This window comes from Sus scrofa, chromosome 14, assembly GCF_000003025.6.
Source record: "Sus scrofa isolate TJ Tabasco breed Duroc chromosome 14, Sscrofa11.1, whole genome shotgun sequence".
Classification (NCBI taxonomy): Eukaryota; Metazoa; Chordata; class Mammalia; order Artiodactyla; family Suidae; genus Sus; species Sus scrofa.
In genome coordinates this window covers 47,518,219-47,533,218 of record NC_010456.5, presented here as the reverse complement: position 1 = coordinate 47,533,218, position 15,000 = coordinate 47,518,219, and the positions used below count along the sequence as shown (strand labels likewise).

General features: G+C 54.8%; 1 protein-coding gene across 4 annotated transcripts in view; it reads right to left on the bottom strand.

Annotated features, from left to right (window-relative positions):
- Window positions 1–14,617, bottom strand: part of SLC35E4 (solute carrier family 35 member E4) — a 31,556-nt gene extending 16,939 nt beyond the window's left edge. The window contains exons 1-3 of one of the 4 annotated variants that reach the window (XM_021072952.1): window positions 11,826–14,617; window positions 7,332–7,481; window positions 5,681–5,804 (exon numbers count right to left, since the gene is read on the bottom strand). In XM_021072952.1, the coding sequence (XP_020928611.1) occupies window positions 5,713–5,804; window positions 7,332–7,481; window positions 11,826–12,444 (861 nt within the window). In that variant the 5' untranslated portion in view covers window positions 12,445–14,617 and the 3' untranslated portion in view covers window positions 5,681–5,712. The other 3 variants (XM_021072951.1, XM_001929325.5, XM_013983066.2) reach the window with 3 other exon arrangements.

The following is a 15,000-nucleotide window of genomic DNA, read 5'->3' as shown; positions in this document are numbered from 1 at the left end:
AAAAAGGAAAACAAATATGGTCCGTCTACAGTACTACCCTCAAGCAGTAAGCAAGTCAAAATTTTGGTATTATGGTATATTTCCTTTTTTTTTTTTTTTTTTTTTTTTTTTTTTTTGTCCTTTGTCTTTTTAGGGCTGTACCTGTGGCATATGGAGGTTCCCAGGCTAGGGGTCATATCAGAGCTGTAGCTGCCAGCCTATGCCACAGCCACAGCAATGCGGGATCCAAGCCAAGTCTGTGACCTACACCACAGCTCATGGCAACGCTGGATCCTTGACCCGCTGAGCAAAGCCAGGGATCGAACCCATAACCTCATGGTTACTGGTCAGGTTCATTACCCACTGAGCCATGATGGGAACTCCTATTTCCATCTTTCTTTGCATTTTTTTTTTTTTGTAGTTGAGAAAATTTTGGATCCTTTTAAATTATGCTTTTAATATTCAGAATTGGGTGTGGAAGGACCAGGATTTCACATCTTAAATAGAAGTTGAGGTTGAGAGCTCTTGAGAGGGTCCAAGTCCTTTTCCCAAACAGTCTACTCTGTTCCCCCAGATTCAGAGTAGAGTGGTCCTTAAGTCAGACAACCTAGGAAAAGAGGTCATGTTGGAATTTCAGTGCACTCCCATAAGAGGGGAGAATGAAATGGCCCTCACAGCCTAATCCTTAACTTGGAGCAGGATTCCAAGCCTCTGATTCCATGAACCTTTAATTCTCTTCTTCCAAAAGTATGGGATCACTTCCTTTCTTTATGATGAATTAAAGTCAATTAAATTTGGTGTGAGAAGTTTTTGTGACATTCATACTACCCTGCCAGAGAAGTAGACACACCCGGTGGCCCTGAGGGTTTCCCTGAGTGACCTCTGTTGGGATGGTGATCTTGTTACAAATTTAGGGACAAGTCGCTCTTGTCCTGCTCACCTACCTGGAAGCTCACAGCTCACAGCCCTGCTCACCTACCTGGAATCCATCAGCCTAATAACCACTGGACTGAGGCCCCATGTCACTTAGGAAGAAGCTTGGGATGAGAGTTAAGGAGTGTGGACTCTCCTGCTTTGTGACTTCAGGCAGAGCCCAGAGTTGTTCTGGAATTCTGCCTACTCTGTAAAATGGGAGTCACAATGCCATCCGTGGTGGCCGTAAGAACAGGGCCCACAGACGTCCAATTACAGGAAGCAATACAGAACAAGGGCCCCACTGTGACACCCTGAAATCCATCACCACATCTGTGCTGAGACTAGACTGCATCAGACTCTATCTGGCTAATGCCCCAGCATAGCAGGGATCCTGGGGGAGGCCAGTCCTGGCAGACCTGGGACTCTTCTGATTGGCTTCCTTGCCGAACCTTCCTTAGACAGCTGTGAGGTCAAGAATGGTTCCCCCAAACTTCCTCCCCTCGTTCTCCTCCACTTGGATAATGATCTGACAGCTCTCCCAGCCCCCTTCCCATTTCCACATATGTTTGCCCTCATAAAATCTTTGTGCTTTTAATTCCATCTTAGTGCTTGCTTCTCCATCCTACCACACCATCCTACTCTCTCTTATAGGAGCCAAGAGCACTCAAAAGCGGAAAGCTTCAGACACACATAAAAGACTCTTGAGACAAATCTTTCTAGACTACTTTTGGCAAAATATCTGAATTCCTTTCCCATGAAGAAACAAATGTGCTGACCTGGGGGGTCGGGGTACCCAGCAGATACTTCCTGTGAACCTACACTGGACCCCACATATCCCTGTAAACTTTACACCCTGGCTCTGTTCTTCACATCAGAGTGGGGGATGGGGTAGGGAACGGCAGAACCCCAAGAATTAGGAGACGAAGACCCAGCCCTGCTGCCCCCTCTTTATGCAGGGTGGTTGCTATGGTCTGAATATTGTGTCTCCCTAAACTTCCTATGTTGAAAACTTAATGACCAAGGTGATAGCATTCGGAGGTGGTACTTTGGGAGGTAATTAGGTGATGAGATCACAAGAATGGAGCCCTCATGAATGGGATTAGTGCCCTTATCAATGAAGCCTGTAACCCACAAGGGGACCCTTGCCAGACCATGCTGGCACCCTGATCTCAGACTTCCAGCCTCCAGAATGGTGAGCAGTAATTTTCCATGGTTTATAAGACACCTAGTCTGTGGCATTTTGTCATAGCAGCCCAAATGGACTAAGACCATCATCTTGGTTCTTCCTTTGGGGGATTTCTGTATAAGGAATGAGCTAAATCTATGGTTTTCAAAACAGGGTTCTTGGAAAACTTGGAAGAGGTGTGAGGGGCTCCTGGTTCATCTGGGGCAAATCAGCTTTGGCTTATTTGATATTGGGCTCCAGCATGAGAAGCAGAGACAAGGCTTCTTTCACCAAAAAAAAAAAGTTTAAACATAGAAAGAGAGAAGTTCCCATTGTGGCCCAGCAGTAACGAACCTGACTAGTATCTATGAAGTTGTGGTTTTGATCCCTGGCCCCGCTTAAGTGGGTTAAGGATCCAGCATTGCCATGAGCTATGGTGTAGATCACAGACATGGCTTGGATCCTGCATGGCTGTAGATGTGGTGTAGGCTGGCAGCCACAGCTCTGATTCGACCATAGCCTGGGAACTTCCATATGCCACAGGTGAAGCCCTAAAAAAGAAAAACATAGAAAGAGAAGTGCCCAGCCCAGGTAGCAGGTACTGCTGGGCCAGAATCTATCCAGCTGGGATCCTGGCAGTGTTTAGAGAAGGCAGGAGGGGCACTTGAGTATCATGGCAGTAAGGAGGGGGCAGGAGGCCTAGATATAGGAAGGTTCCATCAGACTCCCAGGGAGCAGAGGTGGCTGATAGAGCTGGAAGGGTCATGGGGAGTGGGCATGGAAACACTAGCGATCCACAGCTTCACCTACCAGACCGAGGAGCCCAGGTCTTCTCCTTGTCTGCAGTTGGGAGCAGAGAGAGGAACCTCCAGCCCTCACTGAGAGAAGCACTTGCCAAGTGCCTGCTATGGGCCAGGAATCTATGGTGCTGTGTCAGGAGAGATGCAGAAGTGTGGCTGACAAGATGCCCCCTGGAGCAGGAAGCTCCTGAACTACTTCCCCACGGCCCCAGACTGCATCCTCCTCACTGACTCCACAAGCATTCACTGATATGGTAGCCAGCCTCAGGGGTGACCTCACCATCCTCTCCTGGTTCCTGCCCTTGGTCGTCAAGGTGGGAGGACACACACTGAATAGGGTTGACTTGGGACCAATAAGACATTAGAGAAGTGACAATCATTCAAATTAAATAATGAAGATATTAGCGAAAGGAGTGTGACTTGTGAAACGGGATCCAAAAGCCCATTGTGACTTCTTGCTCTCTTGAATCACTCACTCTGGTGGAAACCAACTGCCATGTCATGAGGACACTCAAGGGGCCCTGTGGAAAGGCCCACACTGCAAGGAGCTGCAGCCTCCTGCTATCAGCCATGTGGATGACTCAGCTTGGAAGGAGACCTGCCAGCCCCGTCAAGCCTTTGTACAACTGCAGCCCCGGCTGACATTTGACTACAACTTCATGAGAGACCCCAAGCCAGAACCATTCCACTCAGCCGCTCCCAAATGTCTGATCCACAGAAAATGGAGATAGTTTATGTTCATTGCTCTAAGCCATAAGGTTTGGGGCTAACCTGTTTCCACAGATGAGTACAACTGATGGTACTCTGCACTATGCCCAAGACACTGTCCCAGCTGTCATCTGCTCGGTGGACTGCAATAGTTCTTCCCTGGTCTCTCAGTCTCCTGTCTCAAGCCCCTTCAATTTCTCCTCCATGTAGGATTCAGACTAAACTGCAGGGCCATTATTAAAAAAAAAAAAAAGTTATTGTTGCATGCTCCTTGCCTGCTCAAAACCTTCCACAGCTCTCCACTGAATTTTATATTATTTCCCAGAAGTATTTACAACTGAACAGGAACAGTGTGCTGGTGGAGTTTCTGGCATCCCTGAGCTGATTTGGGAGCACGAGTCCTTGTGTGCCCAGGGCCCCCTGGGGAGGGCTGGAGGGCCCCCCTGGCAGCTGGGGCTGAGACAAGGCCGCAGTTTGTTCTGCACCCACAATGGCAGGATGCCCAGCACAGACCCAGCTTCCTCCAAGGCAGGGCAAGGGAGTGGGAGCTGAGGCCCTTGATGTGTGAGGGAAGCCTGGGGGCAGGGGCAGCATGAAGAGCCTTGGGAGAGGAACTGGGAGGCACCTGTGGTGAGCCAGCTAACATCGCTCAAGGACCTGGGAGGTTTCAGGCACTGTCACTAAGCACTTGCTACGCATTAGCCCCTGCAGCCTCCAGAGCTCGACAGGGTTAGGCTCTGCTGCTGCTCCCACTTAACACGCAGAGGCATAGGAGGGGAAGACCCTCACCTAGGGTCACACAGCTCAGACTTGCCAAGACTAGGATTGGAACCGGGGTCTGATCCCTGCTCTTGACTAGTATTCTCGCTCGCCTACTCCATCCACGCCAGGCTCTGTGCTGTGCTGGGGAGATGGCCGTGAGCAGTCATCTCGGCCATAAACCAGCTCCAAGAGAGGGATGTGCTCAGGGCCCTGCCTGGAGAGGAGCCAGGGGCTGCAGTGACCTTTGGCTGTGGCTCTAAGCCCAGCGTGGCATGGGTAGGGAAGAGCTTCCAGGGAAGGTGACATCTGTTATCCTGAGAAGGCTTCCCAGCAGGCACTGGGTGCAAAAACAGAGGCTTGGGGAGGTGAGGTGCCTGGCCTGAGGCCCCAGAACAAGGAAGCAACAGAGCCCAGAGGGCAGCAGCCTGTCAGTGGGAATCACCTGCTAAGCACCTCCCTGTAAGGATCCCATCGTGAAGCCAGTTGGTGAGAAAGGGGGCCAGGACATGAACCCAGGCCTCTGACTCCCAGTCTGGTGTTCACTGTGCCCACTGCTGAGGGGAGTGATAGGAGGGCTTCAACTCTGAACTTGAGGAACTCACCTCAATGCTGGATGGTCCTGAGTCTGATGACAAGCCAGTCTCCAGGGCAAGCACAGCTCCAGTTCCCTCCTGCCCCACCCTACAACCATGAGGGGCTGGCTTTGATCAGAAGGGAGGCTCACTGTTAAAGAAGCATTCCCTGGGGCCCAGGAGCCAGGGCAAGGGTGCAGCAGGAGGCTCTGGTTATGTCAGGGGCCTCCCTTGAGGGTCCTGAGTACCATCTGAAGACAGCCATCCTCTGTCTTGTCCTGCCAAGCCTCAGAGCAGAGCCTAGAGGTATTGAGGGTACACAGGGACAGGGCTGGGCCAGTGGCATTTCTGAGTCACAGGGAGGATGGATGATGAGTGATTCAACCGAGGCCTACTTCCCCTCAGCAAGACCAGCCTGGGTGGAGGCCAGGTGCCTCCCAAGCCCTCCCTGCCTGCTGCCCCAGCCTGGGGCCTAACCTCCACACAGCCCTGGCTAGCACTGGCAGGCACAGCAGTCATCTGAATTCTGGCTATGTGAAGAAATGAATGATCCTAGGTCCCCTAGACCCTCACCCCAGCCTGGTCGTGCTCCCACCCTCCCACTTTCCAGATGAGCCTAGAGCCTTAGAGAGAGTGAACAACAAGATAGGGACCAACCCAGCTGGCACCACCTCCCCACCCTTCCCCCCACCAGGCTCCTCACTGGAATCCTCTCCATGGGGATCATTACCCCATTTTGCAGATATGGAAACCGAGGCTCCGAGAGGGGAGGTACTTACCCCAGGTTCATGGTGAGGTGGGCAGAGCAGGATTAGGCCTCAGCTCTCTCCAGCCCAGGCAGGGACCTTATGTTTTTTAACAGGTGGCCTTCAGTGGAGGCAGGTGGGTGGTAGAGGTTATGTGCTTAGAGCCGAGTTAAGGATGAGAAGTGATGCAGCTGAGTCAGGCCGGCTGGTCAGGGAGGCTCCAGGCGGAGGACTGCTGTCCCATGTGCTCTCTGTTGCAGCCCTGCTCCCCTGTCAGGCCCCCAGGCCAGCCCTCCTTCAAGAAACCCCCGAGTCCTTCCCCTCTGCACCCACAGCCTGGGCCACAGCCCCTCTCAAGTCCCTTCCTTCCTCAGGCTTCCCTTTTGGTGTTTCTTTTAGAGGAGAGTTGCATATTTGGGTTTTCTCCCCTAGGCAAGGGTTTCGCCATGAGACAGGAGGAACAGATGTAGGAAGAGAGAAGACAGGGGCCCAGCGGGTACAGAGGCTGCAGACGGCAGGATCAGCATCTGGGGGCCTGAAGGAAGCCAGCACAATGGAAGGTGTAGCCCAAGGGGAGAGGGGAGGAGCCTGGTGGGGGCCAGACCCCGAGGCCTTGTGCTCTGGGGCAGGAAGCTCTGCCTCTGTCCCAAGAGCAGTGTGGAGGACAGACAGCCTGTGTTTTAGGAGATCCTGAATGGAAGATGGCATGCAGGGGCTGGAGCAGAGGGCTAGGGTGGGGGCCTGGACAGACCACAGAGGGTAAGGGAGGAGGCCCTCATTTCCATGTGGGTGGCTGGCAGCCAGTACGCCCACTGATCTCCCCATATTTCCTTGGCTGCCAGCCCAACGAATGACACTGGTGTACAAGTAAAAATAGTTTATTTGAGGACGGAAGACCCAAAATTGGGGGGCCCAGGACTGAGGCCTCAGCAGCTGCCTGGAGTTGGCACAGAAGACCCCAACTCCCTGGGGAAGGCCAACAGCCAAGAAGCCCCACCCCAAGCCCCCTAGCTGCCTCCCCCACTTCCTGGAGGAAGGATTGTGTGACCGCCAAGAATCACCATTGCTGACATTAGAACACGGTGAGGTTTTCAAAGTTTGGCCGGTAATTTTCGGCGCCATAGTTGAAACTAAATGTAATAATTTCTCGGACAAACTCAGTGACTGTGCCGGGCTTGGACCCACCATCCAGTGGTGAGTGGGGTCACTGATGAAGAGAGGCCAGCAGGGACAGGAGGTGGGTCTCTCTGGAAGTCCCCATTCCAGCCTCCGAGGTGGCCCTTCCGGAAGGCCTGTCTCCCTCACTGCCCCAGCCGCTGCCCACTCTCCACATTTCCCATGGCCACTGGCCAAGGCTGGATTCAGGGCTGTACCAGGTAGTCCCTGTGTTCCCCCAGGTGTCAGAGACCCTTGCCAGGCTGGTCCCTCCGCCAGAAGCCCCGGCGGGCAGCCCAGGAGGCCACAAACTCGCAGTTATGGTAAAGGAACATTCCCGAAAGGGTGAGTGCGATACCCACGTAGCTGAGGGTGCTGAGGCGGCTGCCGAACAGGAGCCGGGACAGGATGAGGTTGCCCACGACAGTGAGGTTGCCCAGGACATGGACAGTGAGGGCCGAGGTGAGGGCCAGCAGGGAGAAGCTGGCCAGGTTGTAGAGCACGGACAGGAGGCAGCTGAGCAGGATACAGGCCCAGAGGCGCGAGTCAGTGGGGGCAGGCGGCGGGGCCACACCAGCCTCCAGCACCAGGGCCGCACCCACCAGCAGGCAGAAGCTGGGCAGCGAGGTGGCGTATAGCAGGGTCACCGCATCCAGCCGCTCTTCCTGCAGCAGGGCACCTGCAACCAGGACAGCAGCCATTAGCACTGGGCATAGTGACAACCCCAGTGGGCCAACGTGGCCTGACCTCCAGGAAGCCTGCCCCCAACCCTCAGGCAGGATGAGAGGCTCCTGCTCTGCAACACGAAGGTCGAGAATTTGGAGCCAGACCACCCGGGTAGTGGCTTGGGTCTGCCCTTTTCTAGTGGTGCCCTGGAGGCCTAAGTGTCCTCACCTGCAAAGGTGGATGGTAATAAAACCAACTATGCAGGGTCCCTGTAAAGCTCTTATAAGGTAAGTACTTGGTAAATGTACAAAGATAAGATAAAATAAGCTGTAACCACCACCTCTCACAAACTGAAACAATCTGCTTAGGATATCCTACTGGATCAATAAACATGAAAAAAAAAATTTTAGCGGCCCCCAGACTTAAACCAGCTTTGAAGGCCCTGAGCTAAGCAGCCCCGACCCAGCTTTCTTGGCTGCAGCCCTTCTGTCACCCATGGCTCTGGAGTGCAGCTTCCACACCAGAGCAGGGACAGACTAACACCAGCCCCGCTCTGCCACTTACTAGCTATGTGGCCTTTACGTTAAGAAAGAGAGTTTTAAAATAATTAATGAATTAGGCAATAAATTTTGTCAAATGCTTTTTCTCCATCAAAAACAAACAAAAAATTAAAAACTGTTTGAATCAAACGTTCAATCACTTATGACTGCTGGGATGGCAGAGGAACAAGAAGGTCATTGTTTGCGCTAGGCTGTCACTCACTGTTTATCACTGATAATCAGCGTTTTTGGTACCAACACTGGGGCTTGTCAAGATGAATCCAGGACAAAGGCTTAGGACTTGCAAGGGAAGAGGGGAGTCTACCACCCTGCACACGTATTACCACCCAGCTGGTTCACAAAAGAAGCGGCACCTATCACAGAATCAGGTGAAATGACAGTACTTGCACTTGGGCAATGACGGTTTGGGGCCCTCTCCAAGTTTTCGTGGAGAGAGATGAGTCATGGCTCCTGGTTCCTTCCCAGGGCTCTCTGAGCCTCTATGCATTTTCTGACACACACTTTCCAAAGACCCACAGAGGTGCTTACTCATAGGCTACGCTTAGAATAGGAAATCTTATTTCTCTCTCGATTTCATTCTGATGTTTTGGCTTTGTTCTCTAGGCAACAAACAGTCTCTCTGGCTCAAGCATTTCTAGAAATGAAGAGATAACTGGAATGCTTCCTGTTCGTTCGCTCCAAATTTAGCACCATTACAAGCTGCCTGTGACCCACGTGTTCAAGGTGCAATGGCTGGAAGGTGTCAGGATTGTAGGTGAACTTTACCTTTGGATAATTTCACCTTCTGAGAAGTGGCCAGGCAGCACCCTTGCCCTATTCTACATCCCACCCAGCCCTCTGCCTCCCCTCCCCACAGCCCAGAGAAAGAGCAGTGATCCTCTGCCAGAGGCCCCCAGATGCCACCCTGTCATCCTGCCTCCTCAGCAACCCCTACTCTGCCAGATTCCCCCCAGTTTCTGCATTTCAACCTCTCCTCCTCCAAAGGCATTTTTGTTTCAGCATCTGAATATACCAAGCTTTGACCACATGCAGACAAAGCTCCTCTAGACCCAGTTCTGCTGGTTTCTGGCTTACCCTGTCTCTGCTCCATCATGAGCTGTGTGATGTCACACAAGCCACCTTCTCTCTATGACTGTCCCCTCCTTGAGCGTGGGCAGAGTGACAACACTCTCCTCATGGGGGCGTGGGAAGTGCTAAGCACAGGGCCTGGTGCCCAGCAGCAACCGATCATGATCCTCCATGTGCTGCTCCTGCTGGCTGACACCTGCGCCCTGGCAAGCCCTGCTTCCCACCCCCAGAACGCCCTCTCCTGCTCTGGCCCTTTGCGAGCTGGGCACGGCAAGGACGGAGTGAGGGCTCAGCATATGTTCACCATTATTACTACATTATTATCTTTATCACTGCCTGCCTCCTCCCCCCGGCAGCCTCCTCTGGTCTCCCCTAAAGTAACAGCTGTGCCCACCTTGGCTCTATCACTTGTCCCCTGCCTTGTCATTGCTACTTCTGAGAGCATCTCCCCACCAGCCTGAGAGCTTATTGGACAGGGTCAGGCTGTTCCCTAATGCAAGTGGGTATAGCTGAGGACAAGTCTCAGTGAGCTGGCACTCCACTTCCCAGCCTTCCTGTGAGTTGGAAGGTGGCATCACTCCTTTCCCCATGTGGCTGCAACTGGCCGGGGAAGGAGGTAAGCTGCTGGATCTGCCTGTGGCTGCTGGGGACTCATCTTCCTGGACTTTCATCCTCTGTTCCCACAGAGCCTGCCTTCAGGAAGGGAGCTGGTGTCAGCCATCTGCACTCTAGTCTGAATTGACCCTGGTGCCTTTCCTGGAACCTCTGGAAGTAGAAACCTCCTCTTGTCCAAAACCCATCTCACCCCATCCCCAGCCTGTTCCTGCTCACTTCTGCTAGGCTCCCATCTCTGCTGGTTGGGCCTCTAGCTTCCTAAGCATGTTCTTTAGCACCCCGAAATACACAGCCTAACCAGCCTTCCAATTCAGAAATATTAATAAACCCACCACTTAAGGGGTACCTGTTCTGTGCCAGGCCCCAGGCCAGGTGCTGGGGACATAGAGATCTCCCAAAGCCAGTTCAGGCCCTCCAAGGGCTCCTGTGTGGTGGGAGGCAGACAGGTAACCAAGTGGCCATAATACAAGGCATGCGGAGCCCTGAGGGGGAAACAGAGGGCGCTGTGGGAGCCTGGAGCAAGCATCCAATCCCCTCAAGGGCCAGGCAGGTGACAAGGAGAGAGCTGGCAGAGCTGTCCCACGCTGTGGGCCTATGGCCTGGTGCACCGCACAGCCCCTCCTGCAGGCCAAGGCTCCTCCCGTGTGAGGAGCATGGGGCTTCAGCAGATGTGGTGTGGGCCTTCCCAGCCTTCTGGCCCTGACCAGAGCAGGGCACGAGGTTAAGTTTCCCACTGACTCAGGTCCAGAGCTCAGGCCCCAGCTCTCAAGTAACCTGAGTGCAAAAATAGAACCGGGCTCTGGCCCTGCCTCAGGGCCCTGGAGGATGGGGACAGGGCTGAGCTCCATCTTCAACCTTCTCTGGCTGCAGACTGCCCCTAACCCCAGCCCAGTGCCCTTGGAGCACCCTCTCCCCTCTCACAGGCCTGGGTCACAGGACCTCAGAGCTGGAAGAGAGAGAGAGCAAGAAAGCCATCAACTCCAACCTCCTCCACCAAACAGATGAGACTGAGGTGCGGCCAAGATCGAGACTGGCCCAAAGTCACCCAGCAAGTAACAACTCAGGTGTGGCTGGAACCCAGTCCTGCCTACCCTGAGTGGGCACCCTTACGTTGAGGCAGAGAGAGAGCGGGGGCTGTGACTCAAACACCCCTGAGTAGGACAGGCAGGAAGTTGGCCTCTACCCTCAGGCAGAGTGGTCTAGGCCTGGAGCCTCACTCACCCTACCCTCTACCCAGAACCCCCGACCCCTTTTCATCAGACCTGAGCTCCAGAGTCACAGGGACCAGGATTCCAGTCCTTAGGGGCTATAGGACTGAGCAAATCATGAACCTCTCTGGGTCTCCATTCCATCACCTGTAAAATGGGGATGAAGGTGGTGCGTGCCATGATGATTCAACGTCAACACCCGGAATGGGGCCTGTTACACTGCAGCTCCCAGTAAACACCAGCCCCTGCCAGATGAGCCCACCCACCTCGCCTTCCGAATCCCAGCTCATGGCCTCGTCCTCTTTCTCTTTCCCGGGTCCCTGCTCTCAGGCTCCCTCTGGGTTCACAGCCTCATGCGACATAACTTGGACAACCTGGAGTTTCTCTGCCTGGGTTCAAATCTTGCCTCTGGGAGTTTCACTGTGGCATGGCAGGATCAGCGGTGTCTCTGCAGCACCAGGACACAGGTTCGATCCCTGACCTAGCACAGTGGGCTAAGGATCTAGCATTGCCATAGGTCATATCTGGAGCTCAGATCTGATCCCTGGCCCAGGAACTTCATATGCTATGGGGTGGCCAAAATAAAAAGAAATTTTAAAAATCTTGCCTCTGCTGCTCATGTGGCCCAACTTTCTTGATCAGGTGTGGAGATCCAATGAGATAAAGGGCTTGGCAAAACATGGGCCACAGATCTACGGCAGCAAATGGTACCAAATACTGGCTGGGCCTCTAGAGCCTAAATCTGGGGTCTTGAACTCACTGATCAGTTGGCCCTTTCTGAGAAGAGCCTCAGTTCCTGACTCTTCATATATTAAATGGGATAATGGCCAAAGCCCCTCACAGGGCCACCCAGGCCACACTCCCACCCCGATCCCCACCTCCTCAGCCGGTGGCCCAGGTACTCACTCTGCTGAACGGACTTGAGGCCACGGAGGCAGGTGGCCACCAGCAGGAAACCACAGCCAGCTGGTGGTGTGCGGAGCTCCCCGGCCAGGCTGCAGGCAGCCCCCAGGCAGAGCGGGCCCATGGCAGCGAACTGCAGCGGATGGTGGCGGCGGCCGAGCAGCAGCCCGGACAGGGCCAGTGTGATCAGCGGCGTGGTGGTGGTGGCCAGCTGTGCCAGGTCCAGGGGCACAGCGTTCAGGCCCACATTGCCACAGGCCATTGAGGTACCAAAGGTGAGGCTGAGCAGCAGCACCTGGCGGCGGGTGCGGCCAGGCATGGGGCGCTGGGCTCCCCGGTGGCATGCAAGTGCGGCTGCCAGCATGTGCAGCGCAGACAGCAGCAGGGGCCGCCCAAAGCCGTGCACTGTGAAAATCCACTTGTTGAGGCTTGACATGCTGGCTCCCGCCAGCAGCCACACCAGTGCTGCCACAGCCACCCGGGCCCGGCCAGGCCGCCCCAGGGCCTGGGGTGTGTCTGGGGGCCACTCGGGGGACCCGGCCAGCCGAGCCCCGCCAGCCAGTGCCACTACCTCAGCTGAGGTCATCCTGCTGTCATGGTGTTCTGGCGGGCAGCGGCACATCCGTACCAGTGGGGCTGGGGCAGGAGGCCGGCCCGCCAGTGACCAGCTCTGAGTCACCAGAGAGCCCCACTCTGGGTCGGGCCAGATCCGGAGTCCTCGGATCCCACCGTGTCTCTGACAGGTGAGGGCACTGCTTCTTGTGCTGGGCCTGTGCCAGCGGCTGTCCAGGAGCTATGCTGCGTTCCCGGCTCAGGCAGGGCAGAGCCCAGGTCGCTTCTACTAGGATGCCAGGCTCTTTGGTGCTCAAGCCTGGCCTAGTAAGTGCAGGGCACCTCTGCCCTGTGCCAGGCGAAGTCTCCACTCTTCTCCCCTCCCAGTGCCCGCTATGATTAGACGGAATACTCCTTTTTCTCTTCAGTCCAGACCCCGGGACTCTCCTGCGTTTTCAGGCTGTACGCAGGCCTGAAGGGGAGATCCGGGCTCCTGAGCCGGGCGGTGCTGGTTGTCGGGGCTCGCTGCCTCCGATAGCGCCCAGGCCCTGAAGCGGGCTGATACGCGGGCCCCTGTTCCGGCCGGTGCCCAGCGGCGAGCTCGGCTCAGCTCGGCTCCGGCAGGGCCTGCGCTCCAGCTCCGGCTCCAAGCGGCTCCGGCTGCGGTTCAGGCTGCGGCGGCAGATCCCGCCAGGCTCGGGCGGAGGGCAAGGCTCCACGCTCTAGGCCCCGCCTCCGCGGCCGCCCCTCTCGCCCCACCCGGAAAATTGGGTTGAGCCTCGGGCGTCACCTCTGGCTAGGCCCCGCCCACAAGCTGCCGGCTCTCCGTCTCTCCCCCATCCGCCTAGCATTCCCTCCGCCAGCAGAGCCCCCCCTCACGGGAGTGGTCAGCCAGTCTGTTCCCATTTACCCTACTGGTGGGGGATCAGGCCTCTCCCCACCTAGTGCCGTGGCAAGCCTCTTAGAGACGAACACAGAGCAGGAGACCACGGGGTATCTTTCTGAGGGAGCCTGATAAAGAGCCCTAGCCTCTCCAGAGATTCCATCTTCAAGGACACCCACCCCGGGAGACCTCCTTCGAAGATGGGCCTCGGGGCCACAGTTATATCCCGTGGGACCTCAGCATCCAGAAGAGCTGGACCACCGGGGCACCTTAATGCCCCTCCCTAATCCGAACACCTCCCTCTCCCAGCCCAGGGCGGGCCCCCTCTAGGCAGGCAGAGGAAAGCTGACTCACCAAGGCCACCCACAGCTGCGGAAGCAGGGCCCCGCCAGCCAGCATCTATCCCTGGCCAGCAGGCCCTGTCCCATCTCCTGGGCACTGGAGGCTGGTTCACAGCTGGACTTCCTAGTGTCCATTCTCTGTCCCCATTCCTGGCAGGACATGAGCCCCAGGTGGGCTGGGAGCCAGAGCAGCTGCCATTAAGCCTTTGCCCCTGCCTGAGTCTTGGCTTTTCCATCAGAATGGACGGTTAGTCTCAGAGCTGAGGTTTGGGTAAACAGCACACCCCAAAACAGGACAGGCTGATAGGAATTCCAGGCTGAGCCCTGGCCTCTCTTAGCTCTAGAGTCAGATATGCAAGAATCACAAGTGCCCAGTGCCCGCTGTGAGCCTCTTTTCTGATGCCCGGTTTCCTTCTGTGGGAGCTCCTGCCAGCTGGGATACTGTTCACCCCTAGCCTGTTTGACCAGCAAGTCCTTGATGAAGGCAACCTGTCTAGAGGAACAAGACCTCAAAGGGAGACCCTTAACACGGTCCCTGGCACCCTCTGGTGGCCAGAACAGAGAATTACTGCAAGTGTTCCCTAATCCCCATCATGATCCTTGGGCTGGAATTAAAATCCCCAGCCTCACTGCTGATTCAGACCTGCTGAATCACATGCCATCTGGTGGGCCCAGGAGTGTGCTTTTTTTTTTTTTCTTCATTTGCCTCTGATGATTCTAATACCTATAGGAGCCTTCAAATCACTGCTGAATACTACGAATTGTAGGGCAGGAGATTTCCAAGCGAAGGACCAAAATATATAGGTGTTTATTTAAACAGCGTTTCTCCAGGAGGGGTTGTGGGAGGGAAACTGAGCCAGTCAAGGGGCAGCCCACCTCGCCCCACATTTCCTGAAGAGGAGGAACTAGGGCCCCTAAGGGTTATATTCTTTTTAAGATTTTGTCAGTTTCCAGTAAGCTTTAATTAAAAAAATAAAACTTGGAGTTCCCATCGTGGCTCAGTGATTAACGAATCCGACTAGGAACCATGAGGTTGCAGGTTCAATCCCTGGCCTTGCTCAGTGGGTTAAGGATCCAGCCTTGCTGTGAGCTGTGGTGTAGGTTGCAGATGAGGCTCGGATCCCGTGTTGCTGTGGCTCTGGTGTAGGCTGGTGGTTACAGCTCTGATTAGACCCCTAGCCTGGGAACTTCCATATGCCATGGGTGCAGCCCTAGAAAAGGCAAAAAGACAAAAAAATAAAATAAAAATAAAAATAAAAAAACATAATAAATAACCCCCTGATCTTCTCAGAGCTGAGTTAGTGGGGAGTGGTAGGCAGTGTCTATACCTCCTCCAAGACTGCCACAAAGCACAGTGGGGGATTCAGACTTAGTCTGTCTGGCTGGAGAGCTCCAGTTTTTA